General features: G+C 40.3%; 1 protein-coding gene across 1 annotated transcript in view; it reads right to left on the reverse strand.

Moving 5' to 3' along the window:
* The window catches only part of LOC128686274 (uncharacterized), a 44,910-nt gene that overhangs the window by 15,376 nt on the left and 3,326 nt on the right, over positions 1 to 26,208 (reverse strand). Inside the window, exons 2-3 of the mRNA XM_070091483.1 lie at positions 9,126 to 9,260; positions 8,188 to 8,367 (exon numbers count right to left, since the gene is read on the reverse strand). Coding sequence (XP_069947584.1) covers positions 8,188 to 8,367; positions 9,126 to 9,230 — 285 coding nt within the window. The 5' untranslated portion in view covers positions 9,231 to 9,260. The remainder of the gene's footprint in view (positions 1 to 8,187; positions 8,368 to 9,125; positions 9,261 to 26,208) is intronic.

Consider the following 26,208-nt stretch of genomic DNA (forward strand, 5'->3'; position numbering starts at 1 on the left):
TTACGTTTCTTGGATATTTCAGATCATTAGCTATTTCATAAATTTTGGATATTTCTTCATCTATGAACTCTGGACTACAAATTCGTAAAGCTCTCAAAAACATTGATGAGAAAACAGACAGTTTAACTCTATCTTGATGTGAAGAATAATTGTGGACATAGGAACAGTTATTTGTAGGTTTTCTGTAAATTTTAAATTTGAATTCAATATTTCCCTTAATAATTTAAACATCTAGAAAAGGCAATGAGTTATTTTCTTCAAATTCAACAGTAAAGTTTATAGAATGGGCTAAGCTATTTAATTTGCCAAGGAAATGGTGTATATCTACATTCTTGGGCACAAGACACAAAATATCATCACATATCTGAACCATTTAGCTCTATTAGGGAGGATTGTGTTAAGCAGCCTTGTTTCAAAAAATTCCATGTATAGGTTACTAAGATTTATCCACTGATGAAATTATTATTAGTAAGGGAATGGTATATAGCTCTACGTTAGAACAAAAAATTCCCAATTGCCCTCAAAGCTTCTTTAAGTCTAATAATACACTTAATAACAATAAAAAATTGCGCCTTACTAAAGCAGATAAAATAAATGTAATAGTAATTATGAAAGAAAATGATTACCAAGAAAAAATGAATAATCTCTTAGATGATACTGAAACCTATTCTAAACTTAGGAAAAATACCCTAGAAACCTTTAACAGCAATTTCAATAAAACATTAAAACTTCTATTGAAATGCAAAGATGAATTAATCAAACAATTTACTTCCACTAATCCATCTTTACCTTACATGTATGGACTAATAAAAACACACATACCAGGGAATCCAGTCAGACCAATTATTAGCACCATAGGATCAGTTTCATATAAATTATCCAAATGGATTGTTGACATTTTGAGCCCTATTGTTGGTAAAATTTCTAACTTTAATGTTAAAAACAACATAGATTTAGTTGATAAATTAAGCTCTTTGACTGACTTAAATGATTTTAACATGGTTAGTTTTGGTGTTACTTCCTTGTTTACGAAAATTCCTATTGATGATTTATTAAGTTTCTTATCTGAAGAACTTGTTAATTATGATTTACCCTTGCCAGTTCCTACTATCATTAAACTTATTAAACTATGCATTGTTGATGCAAAATTTGTATTTAATGATGAGTTTTACACTCAGAAGTTTGGTATGGAAATGGGAAATCCTCTTTCATCTGTTCTTAGAAACCTATACATGGAATTTTTTGAAACAAGGTTACTTAACACAATCTTCCCTAATAGAGCTAAATGGTTCAGACATTTTGATGATATTTTGTGTCTTATGCCCAAGAATGTAGATATACACCATTTCCTTGGCAAATTAAATAGCTTAGCCCATTCTATAAACTTTACTGTTGAGTTTGAAGAAAATAACTCATTGCCTTTACTAGATGTTTTAATTATTAAGGGTAATAATGAATTCAAATTTAAAATTTACAGAAAACCTACAAATAACTGTTCCTATGTACACTATTATTCTTCACATCAAAATAGAGTTAAACTGTTTGTTTTCTCATCAACGTTTTCGAGAGTTTTACGTATTTGTAATCCAGAGTTCATAGATGAGGAAATATCCAAAATTTATGAAATAGCTAATGATTTGAAATACCCAAGAAACGTAATTGATAAATCTTTTAAAATTGCTAGAAATACTTTTTACAGTCCAAAAAAGGTCAACCAGCCTTATTCAACTAAAAATATATTGGTTATCCCTTATCATGAATAACTGATTGATATGCCTTCTCTTCTTAAGACTTTTAATATCAAAGTTGTATTTAAAAATCTTGATACAGTAAAAAAAACTTTTGATAATGAATTCCCCCAAAATGCTGACGGATGAGTCTATAAGATTATTTGTAAAATTTGCGATAAAGTTTATTAGGGTTAAACTGGTAAAAGTCTCGAACTAAGATTGAAACAACATAAATATAGCATTAGAACTGGACAAGATTCCAATGCTCTATTTATTCATGTGAGAGATTTTAACCATCCAATTGATTTTCAAAAAGTTGAGAAAATTGTATCAAGCAAGTCCATGGTCGACAGAAATATAAGAACATAAGAACATAAGAACGAAGGAACACTGCAGAAGGCCTACTGGCCCATGCGAGGCAGGTCCAAGTCCCTACCGGCTTAAGCCAATGCACCCAACCTAGTCAGGTCAGGTCACATTGACTCAAGGGAGGAACACGGCAACCGACCCGTTAGCACAAGCTATCAGGTCTAACTCACACCCACCCACATCTACTCATGTATTTATCCAACCTATTTTTAAAGCTACACAACGTTCTGGCCTCTATAACGGTACTTGGGAGTTTGTTCCACTCATCCACAACTCTATTACCAAACCAGTACTTTCCTATATCCCTCCTGAATCTGAATTTTTCCAACTTAAAACCATTGCTGCGAGTCCTGTCTAGGCTAGATATTATCAGCACACTATTTACATCCCCTTTATTTATTCCTGTCTTCCACTTATAAACCTCAATCATATCCCCCCTAATTCTACGTCTTTCTAGAGAGTGCAGTTTCAGGGCCCTTAGTCTATCCTCATAGGGAAGGTTTCTGATACATGGGATCATCTTTGTCATCCTCCTTTGTACATTTTCCAGAGAATTTATATCCATTCTGTAATACGGTGACCAAAACTGTGCAGCATAATCTAAATGAGGCCTAACCAAGGATGTATAGAGTTGAAGAACAACCTGAGGACTCCTATTATTTATGCTTCTTGATATGAAGCCAAGGATTCTATTAGCTTTATTGCGAACACTTATGCACTGTTGTCTTGGTTTCAGATTACTGCTAACCAGAACTCCTAAATCTTTTTCGCAATCCGTAATATTAAGATCTACATTATTTAGTTTATATGTGGCATGGTTATTGTCCTGTCCAACATTTAGAACTTTGCATTTGTCTATATTAAACTGCATCTGCCACTTCTCCGACCACTGCATCAGTCTATTCAAATCTTCCTGGAGTGCTCGAATGTCCTCGTCAGAATGAATTCGACGGCCTATTTTGGTGTCATCGGCAAACTTGCCGATGTCGCTCTTTATGCCCTCATCTATGTCGTTTATGTAGATTGTGAACAGCAGGGGGCCCAACACTGACCCCTGTGGAACACCGCTCGTGACGCTTCCCCACTCTGATTTCTCCCCATTTATGCAAACTCTCTGCTGCCTATTTGTCAACCATGCCTCTATCCAGGAAAAAATTTCTCCTCCTATTCCATGTGCTTTAATTTTCCTCAATAGTCTCTGATGTGGGACCCTGTCAAAAGCCTTACTGAAGTCCATATACACAATATCATATTCGTTACCATGATCTACCTCCTCAAATACCTTAGTGAAAAAAGTTAATAAATTCGTAAGGCAGGAACGTCCCTTTGTAAAACCATGCTGAGATTCGTTGATTAATTTATGCTTTTCAAGGTGGCTACGAACTGCCTCGGCAATTATTGATTCCATAAATTTTCCCACTATGGAGGTTAGGCTTATTGGTCTATAGTTCGAAGCTAAGGACCTGTCACCTGTTTTGAAAATAGGTATCACATTTGCCATTTTCCACTTATCTGGCACCATGCCAGTTTGTAGTGATATGTTGAAAAGATTAGCCAAAGGTGTGCTAAGCTCCTCTTTACATTCCTTTAGAACCCTTGCATACAGTTCATCAGGGCCTGGGGATTTGTTAGGTTTTAATTTATCTATTTGCCTAAGGACCATGTCACTTGTGACCCTAATAGTGCACAGTTTATTATCGTCCTGTTCTACATAATTTATCATTACTGGAATATCACTGGTATCCTCCTGTGTAAAAACTGAGAGGAAGTATGTGTTAAAAATTCTACACATTTCCTTATCACTGTCAGTGAGCTGACCCGAGGAACTTTTGAGTGGGCCTATCTTGTCCCTGATCTTACTTCTGTATACCTGAAAGAATCCTTTTGGGTTAGTCTTCGATTCTCTTGCAACTTTAACCTCATAATCTCTTTTTGCTTTTCTAATTCCCTTTTTTATTTCTCTCTTTAACTGAATATATCGATTTCTTAATTGCCCCTCTCCTCTTTTGATTTGCCTATATATGCCTCTCTTTTGACCAATCAGATATTTTAATCTATTGTTCATCCATTTAGGATCATTTTTGTTTGATCTGATTTCCCTATTTGGAACATAATTTGACTGAGCAGCTAGAACTATGCCCTGGAAAGCATCATATCGGCAACCATCACCACCTACCTGACCCCTAGTCAGGTCATTCCAGTTCAGCCCACCTAAGTAATTTTTCAGTCCTATGAAATCAGCCAAGCGAAAGTCAGGGACGGAGACTTGATTGCCATTATTAGGGGAATTCCATGATATGTTAAAACTGAGTGATTTGTGATCACTCTCCCCAAGCTCATCATTAACCTCAAGATTATTAATTAGTGTTTCCCTACTGGCAAGAACCAAGTCAAGGAGGTTATTTCCCCTAGTTGGCTCTGTCACAAACTGTTTTAAAAAACAATCCTGGATCGTATCAAGAAAGTCACCCGACTCTAAATTTCCTGTCAAATTGCTCCAGTCAATCTGTCTATAGTTGAAATCTCCCATTAGCACAACATTTTCGTATGTAGATGCCTTACGAATTTCGTCCCATAGAAGTTTACTGTACTCCCTATCAAGATTTGGGGCCCTGTAAATCACACCCAAAATTAGTTTTTCTCGGCCCTCGAGAAGCTGTAACCAAACAGATTCAGTGGCTGACGCTTCTAATTTAATATCTTGTCTAACACAACAATTTAAATTGTCTCTGACATACATCGCTACTCCACCACCTTTCCTGTTGACCCTGTCAGTGTGGAATAATTTATAGCCTTGTATGTGACATTCAGATGGCATCTCTCTATCTTTCAGATTGAGCCAGGTCTCTGTTATAGCAATAATATCTATGTTTCCTGCACTTGCAATTAATCTTAGCTCATCTATCTTATTTCTAACACTCCTGCTATTAGTATAGTAAACCTTAAGGGAGCTAGTCCCTTGCTGCCCTCTGCTGTCCCCCTTTGTTTTCTGACCTGTTCTATTGTCTTTATTTATAACTTCATGCTGAATGCCTTTTATACATTTACTGTTTCCAACCCTAGTGTTGCAACCTGCTTGTTTCCCACACACACCCATACCTCTATCTTCCATCAGTTTAAAATCATAGGCATTTCACCAATGGCCTTCTCAATCGAGTCTGCAAGTGCTACCACCCCTGCCCCAGAGAGATGAACCCCATCCCTTGCATACATATCATGTTTGCCATAAAAGTTGTTCCAGTTGTCAATGAATGGGATTGCAAGTTCCTTGCAGTATCTGTCTAGCCAGCAATTTACACCAATTGCCCTAGACAACCATTCATTTCCTACTCCCCTTCTAGGCAAGATGCTACATATGATTGGGATCCCTCCCTTAGACTTAATGAAATCTATAGCTGACCTGTACTTATCTAGCAGCTCTTCTCTCCTACCCTTCCCAATATCATTTCCACCAGCACTGAGACAGATAATGGGCTTGTTTCCATTACCTGACATGATATTATCCAGTCTGTTGACAATGTCCCCAACACCAGCTCCAGGGAAGCACACTCTATCTCTCATCTTCTTATTCCTATTACAAAAAGCACGGTCAACATATCTTACCTGAGAGTCACCAACCACAAGAATGCGCTTACCTTCATTAGCAGGGGCAGTTGTACCCTTACCTTCACTGGCCACTGAAGTACATTCATCCTGGAGAACAGAGAAGCGATTTCCTACCTTCAGATCTTCACTCTTAACTTTCCTTACTCTGATGCGCCTCCCATTACTGTGAACAACTCGCCACTTGTAGCAGGTGCTGGGCTGCACCTCACTGCTGGTACCCGTTGCTACCTCCCCACCTACAGCCTCCTCACAGTGAGAGACAGACTGCACCTCACTGCTAGAAGCCTCATTCCCCACATCTCCAACCACCTCACACTCTCTCCCAGGCCCATTGAGGTGGACCTTCAGCCTCCTAATCTCCTCCTGGAGAAGCAAGACCTCCTCCTTCAACTCTCCAAACTCAGTTTTTAAAACACTGCAGAAGCAAGCCATGCTTTGTAACCGTCCACGCTAATCCCCAAAGCAGCTCAGGGTCTGTGAATATTTCCTTTGGTTTATATCAATTAGATCCATTTATAATTAAGAGAATTTAGGAAGAATTTAATAATACATTGGACAAATAATAAATTTTAAAATTCTTAGTTCTTGGGTAGAATAGTTTGTTCGTGGTTTGTGTGAAGGACCTGTCTAGTTGGGCCAGCGGGCCTGCTGCTGTGTTCACTTTCTTATGAGTCGCATGTCAGGTGTTGCTTTGTTGTGGGATGTGATAGTGAGGTGTGGTCTAGACCCTTTATATGCCTTCCTTTGATGCATTACTTTTATTGTTCCTTGATAATGTGAGTAGTCACGATGGGTCGATATATACATATATATATATATATATATATATATATATATATATATATATATATATATATATATATATATATATATATATATATATATGTCGTGCGAATATGTAAAACTAGTCAATTAGCAAAAACTCGTTTAAAATTAAGTCCTTTCTAAAATTTTCTCTTATACGTTTAAAGATATTTTTTTTCATTAATGTTAATGTAAAAAAAATTAATTTTGCTCCAAAAGAATCTTAGAAAACTTACCTAACCTTATTATAAGAAGAACAATTTATTTTAGCCTAAGCCAACTAAATACATTTTAAATACGTTTACAATAATTTAATACTAAACAAACACAGTGAAATATATTTTTTTCGTTAGGTTCAGAATGATTTTGGCGAAATTATTACATACACAAATTTTCGCTTGTCTTATATGGCAAGATGAGCGTTGCTATTTAAGCCAAGATCGCAAGTTCTGCCTATTCGGCACGACATATATATATATATATATATATATATATATATATATATATATATATATATATATATATATATATATGCTTAACAATTGGCAAGCATGCGAAATTATTTACAAACATTGTCTCTACGTCCACAGCAGGTCTCGAACCTGCTAACTCTGTATCAGAGTCCACAGAACTTTATCACGAGTTAGACCCAAGAAAAGTATGGGCGCTTAGCCGGAGCTAAGCAATGTTACCCCATACCCCCGGGCACCATACCCCGGGCACCATACCCCCGGGCACCATACCCCTTGGCACCATACCCCTGGCACCATACCCCCGGGCACCATACCCCCGGGCACCATACCCCCGGGCACCATACCCCCGTGCACCATACCCCCGGGCACCATACCCCCGGGCACCATACCCCCTGGCACCATACCCCTTGGCACCATACCCCCTGGCACCATACCCCCGGGCCCAATACCCCGGGGCACCATACCCCCGGGCACAATACCCCTGGGCACCATACCCCCTGGCACCATACCCCTTGGCACCATACCCCCTGGCACCATACCCCCGGGCACAATACCCCGGGGCACCATTCCCCCGGGCACCATTCCCCCGGGCACCATACCCCCTGGCACCATACCCCCGGGCACAATACCCCGGGGCACCATTCCCCCGGGCACCATACCCCCTGGCACCATACCCCCGGGCCCAATACCCCGGGGCACCATTCCCCCTGGCACCATACCCCCTGGCACCATACCCCCTGGCACCATACCCCCGGGCACAATACCCCGGGGCACCATTCCCCCGGGCACCATACCCCCGGGCACAATACCCCGGGGCACCATTCCCCCGGGCACCATACCCCCGGGCACAATACCCCGGGGCACCATTCCCCCGGGCACCATACCCCCGGGCACAATACCCCGGGGCACCATTCCCCCGGGCACCATTCCCCCGGGCACCATACCCCCGGGCACCATACCCCGGGGCACCATACCCCCGGGCACCATACCCCGGGGCACCAAGCTCATTTTGAAAGTTACTTCATCACTGGAAATTTTGATTGAAAAAAAATATATTAATATTTATTTTGGGGGGAATGAGAATTAACCACTTACATTCATTTACGTGCGATTTTGAAGAATGTTAGCATCTGGCCAATTCTGAAAAAAATATATAAAGCTTCTTTGATAACAATAACTCTTTTTAAAGAATAAAGACAACTTACCATTGCAGCAACTTTAAGTGTTTCTTCCAAGGAGAAGATCTCACTGAGTGCGACTCCTGCGATAGTTTTGGTGGTCTTGTGTCGGGCAGCAAAAGACAATCCTGATTCCAAGCAATTCAGAACATCTCTCATATATATCTTTCCTAATAAACTCGCAGAGGTTTCTCCAGTGGCTTTGATCTGGAGGAAAAAATACAGAATTGTTGAATGACTCACACGAGTTTAAGATTTATATAATAATAATAATAATAATAATAATAATAATAATAATAATAATAATAATAATAATAATAATAATAATAATAATAATGTAGTAGGCTGGTAGACAGCAACCACCCAGGGAGGTACTACCGTCCTGCTAAGTGAGTGTATAACGGAAGTCTGTAGTTGTTTTGCATGATGGTAGGATTCTTGGTGTCTTTTTTCTGTCTCATAAACATGCAAGACTTCAGGTACGTCTTGCTGCTTCTACTTACACTTAAGTCACACTACACATGCGTGTACAAGTATTAATATACACACCCCTCTGGGTTTTCTTCTATTTTCTTACTAGTTCTTGTTCTTCTTTATTTCCTCTTATCTCCATTTGGAAGTGGAACAGAATTCATCCTTTATAAGTCATGGGTGTCGTAAGAGGCTAGTAAAATGCCGGGAGCAAGGGGTTAGTAACCCCTTCTGCTGTATACTTTACTTCTTGAGCCAACCTGCCTCGGTGGGATACGGCCGGTTTGTTGAAGGAAGAAGAAAGACTAGTAATATTAAGAATAATATTGTGAAGGAAAATAATATTTGAAAAAAGAGAATTGTTCAGCACTATATATGAGACAATCTCTGGAAAACCTCATTAAGTGTCAGCATGTTTTACTGGGATGCTCTAGAAATATTTCACACTTAATTAACAAATCAATACTTATGATACTGAGAACATTGTATCTTACCAATGGAACCCTAGGTGCCAGTTGTTCGTCCAGAAACTTAATGATTTCCTCACTATCATCAGAAGTCAGAAAATTGAACTCGAAGTCTGTAAAATCTCTCGGCATGTTGATCCTGTTGGCTGTGAAGATCACTACCTGTTAAATGATTAAGAAAAAAATAACTTGATATCTCTTATAATGTTAGTCATGGTGGACCTCCTACAATATATATATATATATATATATATATATATATATATATATATATATATATATATATATATATATATATATATATATATATATATATATATATATATATATATATATATATATACAATAAGATCACAGTAAACAGGTGATTTTAAAATATGCAAAACAACCACTGTGAAAGAGTAGTGAAATTCCTAGCGCTTTCGTGACTACTCACATTGTCAAGGAACTATGAAAGTAATACATCAAAGGAAGGCAATTAAAGGGCTTAGACCACACCTCACAGTCAACTCCCACAACAAAGAAACACCTGACGCGCGACAATATAGGACTCATAAGAAAAGAGGAACACTGCAGTAGGTCCGCTGGTCCAACTAGACAGGACCTCACGACATCCCACTAAGAATTTTTTCTACACAAGAAATAAGGTTTATTATTTGTCCATTGTATTATTAAACTCTAACCAAATTTTATTAATTATAAATGAATCTAATTTATATAATCCAATGGAAATATTCATGTTATTTTCAAAACTGCTTTTTATGAAACAAGATTCAATTATATTTCTGTCAACTATGGATTTGCTTGATACAACTTTTTCAACTTTTTGAAAATCAATTGGATGGTTAAAATCTCTCACGTGAATAAATAGAGCATTGGAACTTAGCTCAGAGGTGACCTGTACTTAGCACAGAGGTGACCTGTACTTAGCTCAGTGAGGACGTGTCGAGTGTGCTCTCTACGGACTGAACCAAGATGCCCTCCATCGAGCAACTTTACCAACAGCTTAAGGAAGAATTGAGGATGGCAAAGATGGAGATTCGGCGATTGACCGAGGAAAACAAGAAGATTCGTAGTAGTCCTCCTGTTTTGAGTCCTCAGGTCAAGAAGGGAAACTGGTCAGTGGCTGGACAGCAGGGAACGAAGTTGACGATCAAGAAGACGAATGGAAAGGTAGAAACGATGAAGAAGAAAGAGACTGCTGTGGAAACTGTTGTGGAAACATCTAATGCATTCTCAGTGCTACCCGACGAATGCGAGTCGACTACTGGGAACGTCACGATGAACGACACCAAGAAGGTAAGAATATTGTTGTAGTTGGGGATAGCCAAGTTAGGTATATGGATAGGGCGTTCTGCTTGAAGGACAGGAGTAGGAGACAGAGGGTTTGCTTTGCTGGGGCTGGGATGGAGGATATTGTTAGCCATCTGGATGACATCATGAGAGGTAATAGGAGCAATCCTATTATCTGTCTCAGTGCTGGAGGCAACGATGTTGGCAGACGTAGGAGTGAGGATCTGATTAGCAGGTATAGGTCAGCAATAGAGATAATTAGGAGGAAGGGTGGAAACCCTGTTATATGTGGTATTTTGCCAAGGAGAGGAGTTGGAAATGAATGGTTGTTCAGAGCAATTGGTGTCAATTGCTGGCTGGACAAATACTGTAAGGAAAATGCAGTAACATTCATTGACAACTGGAACCTCTTCTATGGCAGAAATGACATGTATGCCAGGGATGGGGTTCACTTATCTAGGTTTGGGGTGGGGGCACTGGCAACTGCACTGGAGGGAGCTGTTAGGACTTTAAACTAGAAATAGTGATATGGGTTTTGACAGGAAAACAGTGAAGTCCCAGTGTAGTAATATTATGAGTTCTAGGGGAACTAGAAATACGCAGAACGAGGTAGATATTGAAAAGCCAGTGACACTAGGTGAGAAGAACAATAATAGGTTTAGTAGAAAAACAGAACTGAGCAGGACGGGTAAAGAGAAAGGAGAGTCTTTCAATGTTTATTATGATAATAGCCGTAGTGCTAGGAATAAGATGGACGAGTTGAGATTAGTTGCTAGTGCAGGTAACATTGATGTATTTGCCTTAACTGAGACGTGGTTTAATTAAAAAACTCGGGACATGCCTGCGGAATGTCACATTCAGGGTTTTAAATTGTTCCAAGTAGATAGAAGTATCGGGAAAGGGGGGTGGGGTGGCACTGTACGTCCGAGATCTCTTGAACTGTTGCATAAAAACAGGTATTAAGTCTGAAGTAACACATACAGAGTCTGTTTGGATAAAATTTTCAGAGGGGCATGAAAAATTGATTTTAGGTGTGATATACCGTCACCCAAACTTAGATAGGGACCAAGGGAAACTACTGTGGGAGGAAATTGTTAAGGCCACAAGGCACGATAATGTAGTAATTCTAGGAGACTTTAACTTTAGTCATATTGATTGGAATTTCTTGACTGGGAATTTAGAATTACATGACTTCTTAGAAGTAGTTCAGGATTGTTTTTTGAAGCAATTTGTGAGAGAACCTACAAGGGGAAATAACCTGCTTGACTTAGTTCTGGCAAACAATGAATCCCTTGTTAATAATTTAGAAATTTCAGAAGAACTCGGTGCTAGCGATCACAAATCAATTTCATTTAGCATTGAATGGAAGTATGATAGTAGGGATAACTCAGTACAGTCCCAGATTTTCGATTAGCAGATTCCGATGAGCATAGAGAACACTTATCATCTGTTGACTGGGGTAACGAAGAAAGCTATCAATATGACAGTTTTCTGAACACTATACATGCTGCTCAAAGAACGTTTATCCCATATAAAGAAATTAGATCGAATAGAAATGACCCAAAATGGATGAATAATAGGCTGAAACATCTACTAGGGCATAAGAGGTGAGGGTCATCTTATGAATCAGTATATTGACATTAAGAGGGACATTAAAAGGGGGATAAGAAAAGCTAAACGGGACTATGAAATTAAAGTTGCTAGGGATTCGAAAACTAACTCAAAATGTTTTTTCCAGGTCTATAGAACAAAAGTTAGAGATAAGATAGGTCCCCTTAAAAATAACTATGGGCATCTTACTGACAAAGAGAATGAAATGTGCTCCATTTTAAATAATTATTTTCTCAAGGTTTTTACACAGGAAGACACTAATAATATTCCAGTAATTAATTTTTATAATGGGCCTGAAGAAGATAAATTATGTAACATCATAGTCACTAGTGAAATGGTTGTGAAGCAGATAGACAGACTGAAGCAATATAAGTCACCGGGTCCTGATGAGATTTTTTCAAGGGTTCTTAAGGAATGTAAAATGGAACTCTGTGAACCATTAACTAATATTTTTAATTTATCTCTTCAAACAGGTGTAGTGTCTGATATGTGGAAGATGGCTAATGTAATTCCTATTTTTAAAGCAGAGTACAAGTCGTTACCGTGAAATTACCGCCCAATAAGCCTGACCTCAATTTTAGACAAATTACTAGAGTCAGTTATAGCTGAGATTATAAGAAGCCATCTCGATAAGCATAGCTTGATTAATGATACTCAGCATGGATTCACGAGAGGCCGTTCTTATCTAACTAATTTATTAACTTTCTTCAGTAAACCTTTTGAGGCTGTTGATCATGATAAAGAATTTGATATTATTTACTTAGAGTTTAGTAAGGCTTTTGATAGAGTTCCACACCAAAGACTGTTAAAGAAAGTGGCAGCTCATGGCATTGATGGAAAATTCTCTCGTGGATCGAGTCATGGCTCAGACAGGAAGCAGAGAGTGTCCATAAATGGGGTTAAGTCCGAGTGGGGATCTGTAACAAGTGGCGTACCACAGGGATCAGTCTTAGGCCCGTTGTTGTTTATAATATATATCAATGACCTTGATGAAGGAATTAGTAGTGATATGAGCAAATTCGCCGATGACACAAAGATAGGTAGGATAATTGATTCAAACGTAGATGTTAGGGAACTTCATGAGGATTTAGACAAACTCTATTCTTGGTCAGAAAAGTGGCAGATGCAGTTCAGTGTAGATAAATGCAAGGTTCTGAAGCTTGGGAGTGTCCATAACCCTAGCACTTATAAGTTAAATAATGTAGAACTTAGCCATACAGATTGTGAAAAGGACTTGGGGGTTATGGTAAGCAGCAACCTTAAACCAAGACAGCAATGCCTAAGCGTACGTAATAAGGCAAATAGATTACTAGGGATTTATATCAAGAAGCGTAAGCAACAGAAGTCCAGAGGTTATACTGCAGCTTTATACATCATTAGTAAGGCCTCACCTAGATTATGCAGCTCAGTTCTGGTCTCCATATTACAGAATGGATATAAATTTGTTAGAAAACATTCAGCGTAGAATGACTAAATTAATACATAGCATTAGAAATCTTCCCTATCAAGAAAGATTGAAGACTCTTAAATTACATTCACTTGTTAGAAGAAGAATGAGGGGAGACATGATCGAAGTGTGTAAGTGGAAGATGGGTATTAATAAAGGGGATATTAATAAGGTCTTGAGGATGTCTCTCCAAGAAAGAACCTGCAGTAATGGATTTAAATTAGACAAGTAGTAGATTTAGAAAGAACATAGGAAAGTATTGGTTTGGAAATAGGGTAGTTGATGAGTGGAACAGTCTACCTAGTTGGGTTATTGAGGCTAGGATTTTAGGTAGACTCAAATTTAGGTTGGATAAATATATGAGTGAGAGGGGTTGGATTTGATTGGGACTTGCAAATGAGTGGATAGAGTTATCAGAGATTATTTCTTGGGTAGCATTGAAAATTGGGTTGGGAAAATGTTTTGTTAATGGGATGGATTGTAAAGGACCTGCCTAGTATGGGCCAACAGGCCTGCTGCAGTGATCCTCCTTTCTTATGTCTTCTTATGTTAGTTCTAATGCTATATTTATGTTGTATTAATCTAAGTTCGAGACTTTTACCAGTTTGACCGTAATAAACTTTATCGCAAATTTTACAAGGAATCTTATAGACACATCAGTCAGCATTTTGGGGGGAATTCTTTATCAAAAGTTTTTTTATTGTATCAAGATTTTTAAATACAACTGTCATATTAAAAGTCTTAAGAAGAGAAGGCATATCAACCAAGTGTTCATGGTAAGAGAGAACCAACATATTTTTAGTTGAATAAGGCTGGTTGCCCCTTTTCAGATTGTAAAAAGTATTTCAAGCAATTTTAAATGATTTATCAATTACATTTCTCGGGTATTTCAGATCAATTGCTATTTCATAAATTTTGGATATTTCTTCATCTATGAACTCTGGACTACAAATACGTAAAGCTCTCAAAAACATTGATGAGAAAACAGACAGTTTAACCTTATCTTGATGGGAAGAATAATAGTGTACATAGGAACAGTTATTTGTAGGTTTTCTGTAAATTTTAAATTTGAATTCATTATTACCCTTAATAATTAAGGGTAATATATATATATATATATATATATATATATATATATATATATATATATATATATATATATATATATATATATATATATATATATATATATATATATATATATATATATATATATATATATATTTTGTTTTTTCAACAAGTCGGCCGTCTCCCACCGAGGCAGGGTGACCCAAAAAAGAAAGAAAATCCCCAAAAAGAAAATACTTTCATCATCATTCAACACTTTCACCACACTCGCACATTATCACTGTTTTTGCAGAGGTGCTCAGAATACAACAGTCTAGAAGCATACACATATAAAGATACACAACATATCCCTCCAAACTGCCAATATCCCAAACCCCTCCTTTAAAGTGCAGGCATTGTACTTCCCATTTCCAGGACTCAAGTCCGACTATATGAAAATAATATATATATATATATATATATATATATATATATATATATATATATATATATATATATATATATATATATATATATATATATATATATATATATATATGTAAATATATATGTATGGCTTAGTGTCAATTTTTGCACAGAAAAGCGTCATTTGCTCAAGCCATGTTGTACCGCATGTGCAGTAGATGTATACAAATTTTCCCTGTGTCCAGTGTGGTCTTGAGCACAGCTGTGTGTGGACCACAGTATGTGAGCCCAGACCACTGTGTAGCACCTCATGTTACTTGTCACCCGGTGTGACCACTCACAGTCAATATTAATCAGCTCAGGCATCAGTTATGAGCATCTGAGCCCCTTTTACAGAAAGCCCTTTATGTTCACCACTCATAGATGCCCTGCTGCATCGTACCTGCTAAGATTCCCTGTCCGTTCCACTTCACCACCTGACCGTCAGAGCAGTTATATGTAGAAAGCCAGTCTGAGGATACTTAGACCAACCTCTGCTATAACTCCAACTGTCAAGAGAATAGCTTCAGTGAGCAACTTCCACAAAGATGATGTCACTGCAGTATGGTGTACTGTTATAACTCCCAGATGTTTCACTGAGTCAACTCTGCCATGGCTCACTTCACACTCATCGGCAGTGACAGCCCCAGTGACAGTACCAGTCGAGAAATGTCCTCCTGTCCAGTTGCCGAGTACTGACGATGCCTCACTTGAGGGCACCAGCAGGTTGTGCCCCAGGATGAGTGAACCCTGCAGCAACTACTACGATGACTGCTTCACCATCCCAGAGGTGACTGTACCCTGTAGCTCAGCCGCAGTGATGTCTCCTGTGTTGCAGTATCTGTCCAGAAGCAGGAAGACGTGCAGTGATGCCCATCAACACTCACTGCCTTGGACCATGATGTTTAGTACACCCCACTTTTTTTCTTCCCACCCTGTAGGAAGTTTGTTTTCCATGTCCATATATATATATATATATATATATATATATATATATATATATATATATATATATATATATATATATATATATATATATATATATATATATATATATATGTGCGTGTGTGTGTGTGTGTGTGTGTGTGTGTGTGTGTGTGTGTGTGTGTGTGTGTGTGTGTGTGTGTGTGTGTGTGTGTGTATACACACAGTGGAACCCCGAACTTAATCCGTCCCAAGAGCTAGTTCTACAGTCGAAACGTACAAAAGTCGAAGCAATATTTCCCATAAGAAATAATGTAAATACATTTAATCCGTTCCAGAAACCCAAAAATATTCACAAAAAAATACATTTTATAGAGATTACATTATAGTTTTACATCGAATGATGTATGAGAGTGTTTTTGGTAGTGTTCAAAGTAAAGTGTGGTGTCTGTGTGTCAGTGTTGGAAGTGTTTTTGGTAGTGTTCAAAGTAAAGTGTGGTGTCTGTGTGTCAGTGTTGGAAGTGTTTTTGGTAGTGTTCAAAGTAAAGTGTGGTGTCTGTGTGTCAGTGTTGGTAATGTCTCATGACGTAAGTGTATGAGTTAGTTTTTGTGATAATGTTGTAAAAATCTGGAGAATGAGGGAGGAGTTTGAGGGATGAGATGTAATTTAATTTATTTATTTATTTATTTATTATTAATTTGAATATGATAGAGTGAAATACAAAGTTATTACAGTGTAACATGCCAAAGCCCCTTGTATGCAGAGCATTATGGGCAGGCTTAAAATTAACTTAAGATTAACTAAGCAATGATATATGCAGTGGTAAAACATTATTGTAAACAGATAACAATTTAGCACAAATGAGTATTACAAAGACAGGTCATATGGTCATTTACTGTGTTGCTGAACATTCAGTAGAATGGAGTATTCTGTTAGGTAATGTAATTAAAAATAAAGTTTGGTTGGGCCACAGGTAAGGCATTTATGTGATACAATAATGAGAAACATTTATGAGATACAATTTATGAGATACAATTATTCAGTATTTATTTAGTTGTGGGTGAGTAAGTGATTTTTGAGAAGAGACTTGAATTTATAAACAGACAGTGTTTCTTTTATATTCACAGGTAATGAATTCCAGATTTTAGGGCCTTTTATGTGCATTGAGGTTTTGCATAGTGTGAGATGGACTCTGGGAATATCAAAGAGTGATCTGTGCCTTGTGTTATGGTCATGTGTTGTGTTGAGGTTGGTAAGGAGACGTTTGAGGGGAGGGTTTATATCAGAATTAAGTGCTCTATGAATGTAGTAGGTGCAGTAATAAATATGTAAGTATGGATAAGTTAGAAGTATCAAAATGTTATTTGGGAATATTTAAAATGTTGTCTTGGAAATGTTCTAATGTAATTTGGAAGTGATCCAATGTTGTTTGGAAGTGTTCAAACGATGTTTGAGAGTATTCAAATGTTGTGTGAGAGTGTTCGAAGTAATCTGGGGGTTGTTCTCTTGTGAGTTGTTAAAGGATGTAGATGAGAGAATATTTCTTAACAGTTATTGAGAAAAAAGTATGTACTCACCTAATTGTGGTTTCAGGGGTCGAGACTCAGCTCCTGGCCCCGTGTGTGTGTGTGTGTGTGTGTGTGTGTGTGTGTGGGTATTAACTTCGTAATATGTAAAATTGTGACTAGTGAATTTATCAAAAAGTGGTTATAAGTTGTAAGTATTGTGGTGACTTTTTTTGATGAAATAGTTAAAACAACAAAAACTGTGGGTTATGAGTGAAAATTGTATCTTGTTGTGAGATGTTGGTGGGAGAGTGAGGTGTTGTGAGATGTTGGTGGGAGAGTGAGGTGTTGTGAGATGTTGGTGGGAGAGTGAGGTGTTGTGAGATGTTGGTGGGAGAGTGAGGTGTTGTGAGATGTTGGTTGGAGAGTGAGGTGTTGTGAGATGTTGGTGGGAGAGTGAGGTGTTGTGAGATGTTGGTGGGAGAGTGAGGTGTTGGGAGATGGGTGGGTGGGTGTGTTTGGGTGAGGAGAAGGGGTAAGAAGAGGATTGTATTAGAATTTTAATGAAATATGGGGATATTACTGAAAATATAGGTATTGTGTGAATATATTTTAAAAGAATGGATTGAGTAGCATATCTAGCCTTAAATTCTCTCTATGGTAGAACTGAGTGTTGGTGTTCAGGTAGAGAGAGAAGGTTACTTGGTGGGTCTGATATGAGATTTTAATCTGAAGGTAAATCAGATAAGATTCGCCAGTCAGCAGATGTCTAGACTTGAGGAGAGTGAATCTTTTGTTGCATTTTGTAAAAAAAATTGCGGATTGTTGTGGGTATTAACGAAAATGTGGAATTATATTTGGGTTATCCTGGTTAAGAGTGAAAATGTGTAATGTTTTCCCTGTGTTGTATATATAATGTGTAATACTGAGAATTTATGTAATGAAGAAAATGTAATACAGTGGACCCCCGGTTAACGATATTTTTTCACTCCAGAAGTATGTTCAGGTGCCAGTACTGACCGAATTTGTTCCCATAAGGAATATTGTGAAGTAGATTAGTCCATTTCAGACCCCAAAACATACACGTACAAACGCACTTACTTAAATACACTTACATAATTGGTCGCATTCGGAGGTGATCGTTATGCGGGGGTCCACTGTACTTTAAAATGGAAAATATTAGTGTTATCCTATGTTTACTTTATTTAAGTTAACAAGAAGAAAGTAACTTAGTTGATTTTAAGTTAATAAGGGGACACAGAGTGACCTAGCTTGGTCAATCCTGTTGTGTCCTGAGTGAGGTTATCACGTGACGTCACTGACTGCTGAGTAAACACAGGTAGGGTGATGTCACACTTGTTTAGGCCTGTATTACTTAAGAGAAAGTACCATGCCCCATAGGGGGAGTCCATTTTGAATGCTTCCTTCCATAGGGGGAACCCAAAAACTTGATCCGAGGAGATGGAGACCACAAGAAAATGAAATTCAAAAAAATAGAAAAAAATTGGGATAGGGGTGGAAGTTGGAGGGGTACCCATAGGGGAACCCAAAAACTTGATCCAAGGAGTTGGAGAATTCAAAATAATTCGAAAATATTTGGGGAACCCAAAAAACTTGATCCAAGGAGATGGAGCAGGAATATTTGGGGTGGGAGGTGGATGGTGGGAGGTGTGGAGGAGGGTGTTGATCCGAGGAAGTGGAGAATATAAGAAATTCAGAAAAAAAAAAATATTTGGGAGGGATGGAGAGGGAAGTCTTGACCCAAGGAAGTAGAGGAGAAATATATGGTTTAGAGGGTATGGGGATATGGAAGTGGGGGAGGGTGTTGATCCAAGGAGTTGGAAATACAAGAAAACAGAATTTTGGGGGGGAGAGGGAGGTCTTGATCCAAGGAAGTGGAGGAGAAATACTTGGACATAGACGGTAGAAGTGGATGGTGGGAGGTGTGGGGGGAGGGTGTTGATCCGAAGAGATGGAGAGCACAAGAAATTCAAAGGAAGTAGAGATCATGAGAAAATGAAAACCGGAAAAAAATTCAGGGAGTGGGAGCGATCCGGCGGATGCTGCAGAAGGTGCGGGCGTGGGCACGGGTGGGTGCGTGGGCGGGCGCACGGATGCGGGCGTGCAGGCGCACGGGCGGGAGCGGGGGGTGAGGGGGACGTGGGGGGTGAGGTGGTCGAGGGTGAGGTGGTCAAGGGTGAGGTCAGGGTCATTAGCATAAAGGTGTGAAATTTCACACCTATGTAGGGGCAAAGGGGAGACTGGAACTAGGAAACCAGAAGTAGAGGTTCTGCCAGTATGGCTCGGAAGTAACACCTAGGTGTTACTTCTGAGCCATACTGGCAGAATCTTCACTACTGTGGTGGTCGCAGCAGTTGTGTTTGCCCGGAGAGAGGAAGGATATAGGATGAAGTTGTGTTTACTTCATCACCCCATGCAAGAAGCATCCATCTCTCAATGAGTTTTCCTGATATCGTGTCTGCACGTTTCAGCATCCATTCACAGGTACAAGCAGGATCCAAGCCGAAATTTGCCGAATTTCTTTAAGAATTGTAAGTTGCCTCCCAGTGACCCCACGCTGTTTCTCAAGTCATGTGTTCAGCGTCACTTGCATGTTCTGCTGTTGTTGTTCAGCTCAGCACAGCTGTTTCAGCAAAGCAGAGGTGAGTTTTGTGGTGATTTCTGTGTCCAGTGTGTGTCTCCCTGTGTTGTGGGTGGGAGAGGAGAAAGCGGCCGGGTTCCTGCCTCACTTACACCTCACCCACCTACCACCACATTCCATCACCATGTACCCACTCCCTCTGCTGTGTTGTCTGCTGTTTTCCATGTGAATTCATTGCCAGAGCTGTTTATCTGAGTGCCCGAGGCCACTCGAAGCTCCATGGATCATCATGCCACATGGATCAGCATGCCACATAGATCACGATGCCACATGGGGTGTAGACGAAGCCACGTGGATCTACGAGCCACCTCAGTTACTGAGCCAGACTTCCCAAGCCACATGTTGTGGTCTGCTGCCACTCCACTTCATGACGTCACAGTGCTGCTGATGTCACCTCAAGATGCCACACCTGGCATCACTTGATGTCACATCGAGTGTTTCAGTGATTATGTCAGTATTGTCGAGAAGACTGAGAGAAGATATATGTCATGTGTTAATTGATTCCTCTCAGTCAGTGTTCTCACATGTAAGTGTATGGCTTAGGTCAATTTTGTGCACAGAAAAGCATCATTTGCTAGTTTAAGCCATGTTGTACTGAATGTACTGTGGGTGTGTATAAAGTTTTCCATGTGTCCAGTGTGGTTTTGAGCCCAGACCCCTGAGTAGCACCACTGTGTTACTTGTCACTTGGTGTGACCAGTGTGTTTGACAGCTAATATTAGTCAGCCTGAGCATATGAGCCCCTTGTACAGAAAGGTCTTATGCTCATCGCTCATAGATGTTCTGCAGAATCGTACTTGCTAGCAATACCCATCGAGATTTGTTTCACTTCACCTCCAGACCTTCAGAGTGCAGTTATATGTAGAGAAACAAGTCCGGGGAAGCTTAGACTAACCTCTGCTATAACTCCAACTGCCGAGAGGATGACACTCGTCAAGCTGCAGTTAGCCCAGTCGGCAGGCATTGTGTCAGCCTCCTGTCACAGCTTCAGTGAGCTCCTGCACAAAGATAATGTCACTTTGACTGCTAGTTCGCTCACTGCAGTCTGGTGTATGATGTTATGACTTCCAGATGTTTCACCAAGTCGTCTCTGCCACGACTCATCCCATGCTCACCGGCAGTGACAGCCCAGTGGCAGTACCAGTCGAGAAATGTCTTCCTGAGTCGCTTGCCAGAAGAAGTTCTGCCCAGTTGCTGAGTACTGACGATGCCCCACTCGAGGGCACCAGCAGGTTGTGTCCAAGGTTGAGTGAAACCCTGCAGCGACTCCTATGATGACTGCTTCACTGTTCCAGAAGAGACCATACTTTGTTACATTAGCTGCTGCAGCCACAGCGATGTCTCCTGTGTTGCAGTATCTGTCCAGATGCAGGAAGGCGTGCAGTGATGCCTACTGATGCTCACTGCCTTTGACCACATTGTTCAGCACACCCAACATGTCTTTTTCTTCCCTCCATATAGGAAATTTTTTTTTTCCATGTCCATATGTATATATATATGTCTTTATTTTGCGTTCTGGGCCCTGTTCCTGCGAGAGAGAGAGAGACCGAGTTTTTTTTACCACCAGTATTGTCGGACCCAAGGTAGGTGGCTGAGCAAATGTAGACAGGCTGTAATGTCTGCACAGACAGCCATGTTGTCTGCCAGCTTAGTTCATATTTTGTGGCACTCAGGTGCTGCCCTCTCTAGGCCTGCCCAGGTTAGTGGGACGCTGGTCCCACTCGTTCTCACTCACTCAGTGGCCCAGACTCAGACAACAAGTCCACTCCTCTCTCCCTCGTGGGCATGGCCCTACCGGGCCATGGGCACAAACACACAAGCCTGTGTACCCACCACGACTTTGCAAATAAAGTAAGAAGCCTCCGAAGACTTATCATTTACTCCCCGCTACCAAGAGCCACCAAATAAACTGGTTATATTGTCTTTGAGTTCTTACTGTATTTCTTTGTTTTTTTCCTGTGGACATTATACCACCGATGAGGATACTAATATTGGCCCAATATATTCTGTGAATTGCTTTTTATCTCTGTTATATATGTTATGCTGCACTCGATGTTCTTCCTTTGTCATGCTGTAATTTGCTCCGTCATCTGAATATCACTACATTTAACACATCCACTTCATACTGCATGGATAAGAGAGAGAGAGAGAGAGAGAGAGAGAGAGAGAGAGAGAGAGAGAGAGAGAGAGAGAGAGAGAGAGAGAGAGAGAGAGAGAGAGAGATTGGGGGGGTTAAGAGTGAGTTAGCTGGATGAGAAGTGAGGACATTCACCCAGTATTCGTTGTCTGTTGTCGCTTCACTTGCTAAATTCTCATTTAGCCTGTACATTTAGGCTTGATATTGAAAGGACAATGTTCAATCCATCACTTCTCTATATCTAGTTCGGTGTGTCTCTCTTTCTGTCTCTTCACAAGTCCGTCGGTCTGTTTATCATCCCATCTGCGTCAGTCTGTGTCCTTTCTTTTTCAGATTTCGTGGATCTCTATCATTCTATATCCATGAAACACTCGGAAAGAAAGCCCACGAATCTATAACTCTATCGAGATGGTCCCTCGTCTCAAGAACATATTAATATTAATCAACTCTATATTCACCGGCCAGCAAGTATCAAGGTCCCACATAATTCAATTGCAGTGAACAGGAAGAGCTTTATCCAGGATGGTTGACGAAGTTCCCTCTCCATCCTCGTAACAGCGTTGCTTCCTGCCTGGTTAAGGCAGGACGGGAGGGTGACGTGGCTTGTTCGCTGAGTGTCACATTCATGCACTCACACAAGCTCACACATATGCAAGCACAACCATACACTCCCACATACTTATACTCTCGCTCCATTGCCATACACAGTCACTCATATACTACCATAGTCACATTCATACACTCACAATGACATGACAGTGTATTATGTGTGTTTCGTGTGTGTGTGTGTGTGTGTGTGTGTGTGTGTGTGTATGTGTGTGTGTGTGTGTGTGTGTGTGTGTGTGTGTGTACTCACCTAATTCACCTAATTGTACTCACCTAATTGTGGTTGCAGGGGTCGAGACTCAGCTCCTGGCCCTGCCTCTTCACTGATCGCTACTAGGTCCTCTCCCTCTCTGCTTTCTGAGCTTTGCCATGCCTCTTCTTAAAACTATGTATGGTTCCTGCCTCCACTACTTCACTTGCTAGGCTATTCCACTTCCTGACGACTCTATGACTGAATACTTCCTAACGTCCCTGTGACTCGTCTGAGTCTTCAGCTTCCAGTTGTGACCCCTTGTTTCTGTGTCCCCTCCCTGGAACATCCTATCTCTGTCCACCTTGTCTATTCCCTGCAGTATCTTGTATGTCGTTATCATGTCTCCCCTGATCCTTCTGTCCTCCAGTGTCGTCAGTCCGATTTCCCTCAACCTTTCCTCGTACGACATTCCCCTGAGCTCTGGGACTTGCCTTGTTTCAAACCTTTGTACTTTCTCAAACTTCTTGACGTGCTTGACCAGGTGTGGGTTCCAGACTGGTGCTGCATACTCCAGTATGGGCCTAACATACACAGTGTACAGTGTCTAGAACGATTCCTTATTAAGGTATAGGAATGCTATTCTCAGGTTTGCCAGGCGCCCATATGCTGCACCAGTTATTTGGTTGATGTGTGCCTCCGGTGACATGCTCGGTGTTATGGTCACCCCAAGGTCTTTCTCCCTGAGTGAGGTCTGTAGTCTTTGTCCACCTAGCCTATACTCTGTCTGCAGTCTTCTTTGCCCCTCCCAAATTTTCATGACTTTGCATTTGGCAGGATTGAATTCGAGAAGCCAGTTTCTGGACCACATGTCCAGCCTGTCCAGGTCTCTTTGCAGTCTTGCCTCATCCTCATCCGATTTAATTCTTCTCATCAACTTCACATCATCTGCGAATAGGGACACTTCAGAGTCTATTCCTTCCATCATGTCGTTCGCATATATCAAAAAATAGTACTGGTCCTAGAACTGACCCCTGTGGGACCCCGCTCGTCACAGGCGCCCACTGTGATACCTCTTCACGTACCATGACTCGTTGCTGCTTCCCTGTCAGGTATTCCCTGATCCATTGCAGTGCCCTCCCTGTTATATGTGCATGATCCTCCATCTTCTGCACTAATCTCTAGTGGGGAACTGTGTCAAAGGCCTTCCTGCAGTCTAGGAAAATACAATCAACCCACCCCTCTCTCTCGTGTCTTACTTCTGTTACCTTGTCATAAAACTCCAGGAGGTTTGTGACACAAGATTTGCCTTCCATGAACCCATGCTGGTTTTCATTCATAATCTGGTTCAGTTCCAGGCATTCCACCACTCTCCTCCTGATAATCTTCTCCATGACTTTGCACACAATACATGTCAGAGACACAGGTCTGTAGTTTAGTGCCTCATTTCTGTTTCCTTTCGTAAATATGGGGACTACATTTGCTGTCTTCCATTTCTCAGGTAGTTGCCCAGTTTCAAGGGATGTGTTGAAGATTGTGGTTAGAGGCACGCACAGCATCTCTGCTCCTTCTCTAAGGACCCATGGGGAGATGTTGTCCGGTCCCATCGCCTTTGAGGTATCAAGGTCATTTAGCAGCTTCTGCACCTCCTCCTCGGTAGTTCATATGCCATCCAACACTTGTTGGTATATTCCCTCTTGATGTTCCCTTCTGTGCTATCTTCCCAGAGCCCTTCCTGTCTCTACTGTAAAAACTTCCTTAAATCTCCTGTTTAGCTCCTCGCATACCTCAAAATCATTTCTTGTGAGTTCTCCACCTTTTGTCCTCAATCTGATCACCTGGTCTTTGACTGTTGTCTTCCTCCTGATGTGGCTATACAACAGTTTCGGGTCAGTCTTGATTTTCAATGCTATGTCATTTTCATACTGTCGCTGGGCCTCACTCCTTACCTGCGCATACTCATTCCTGGCTCTGCGACTGATCTCCCTATTTTCATGTGTTCTCTGCCTTCTGTACTTTTTCCATTCTCTATTGCACTTCGTTTTTGCCTCCTTACACCGTCGGGTAAAAAACTTCCTTAAATCTCCTGTTTAGCTCCTCGCATACCTCAAAATCATTTCTTGTGAGTTCTCCACCTTTTGTCCTCAATCTGATCACCTGGTCTTTGACTGTTGTCTTCCTCCTGATGTGGCTATACTCTCAGTAGTAGTAACTGGTTACTAGACTGGTAACTGGTTACTACTACTGAGATTTTCATACTGTCGCTGGGCCTCACTCCTTACCTGCGCATACTCATTCCTGGCTCTGCGACTGATCTCCCTATTTTCATGTGTTCTCTGCCTTCTGTACTTTTTCCATTCTCTATTGCACTTCGTTTTTGCCTCCTTACACCGTCGGGTAAACCAGGGGCTCGTTCTGGTCTTCCCATTGTTTCTGTTGCCCTTGGGAATAAACCTTTCCACTGCCTCCTTGCATTTTGTTGTTACATATTCCATCATTTCGTTTACTGGCTTTCCTGCCAGTTCTCTGTCCCACGGAACCTCCTGCAGGAAGTTCTTCAACCCTATGTAGTCCCCTCTTTTATAGTCAGGCTTTTCCCATTCAACTCCTGTTACTCTCTCCACTTGCAACTCTATGTGTGTGTGTGTGTGTGTGTGTGTGTGTGTGTGTGTGTGTGTGTGTGTGTGTGTGTGTGTGTGTGTGTGTGTGTGTGTGTGTGTGTGTCTGTGTGTGTGTATGTGTGTGTGTGTGTGTGAATTAACATCTGGTTCAATAAGATATCAATACAACTAACTACAAGTCAGCAAACAAAAATTAATAAATCTTATGAGGAATAAAATCAATTCTCAGTATTTACACTCAGTGTGGAAAAGGCAGAGTCGATTTATTTGCAGAGATTTGTAATAGGTACTGTACTGTACTGCTTTGTAGTGTTGTTCTATATACTGTAGAATTTAGTGTGCACTGTTGTGTTACACTGTGTGTATTATTGTGGATGTACTTAGTCTAACTCTTGTTGCTGGTCTTAGAAAGTCACAGCAGTGAACAGCGTCTGGTGATGAGAATAATTAACAGCGTGCTGGTGATGAGGATAATTAACAGCGTGCTGGTGATGAAAATGATTAACAGCGTGCTGGTGATGAGAATAATTAACAGCGTGCTGGTGATGAGAATGATTAACAGCGTGCTGGTGATGAGAATGATTAACAGCGTGCTGGTGAT

The sequence above is a fragment of the Cherax quadricarinatus genome, chromosome 35 (genome assembly GCF_038502225.1).
Source record: "Cherax quadricarinatus isolate ZL_2023a chromosome 35, ASM3850222v1, whole genome shotgun sequence".
Taxonomy (NCBI): Eukaryota; Metazoa; Arthropoda; class Malacostraca; order Decapoda; family Parastacidae; genus Cherax; species Cherax quadricarinatus.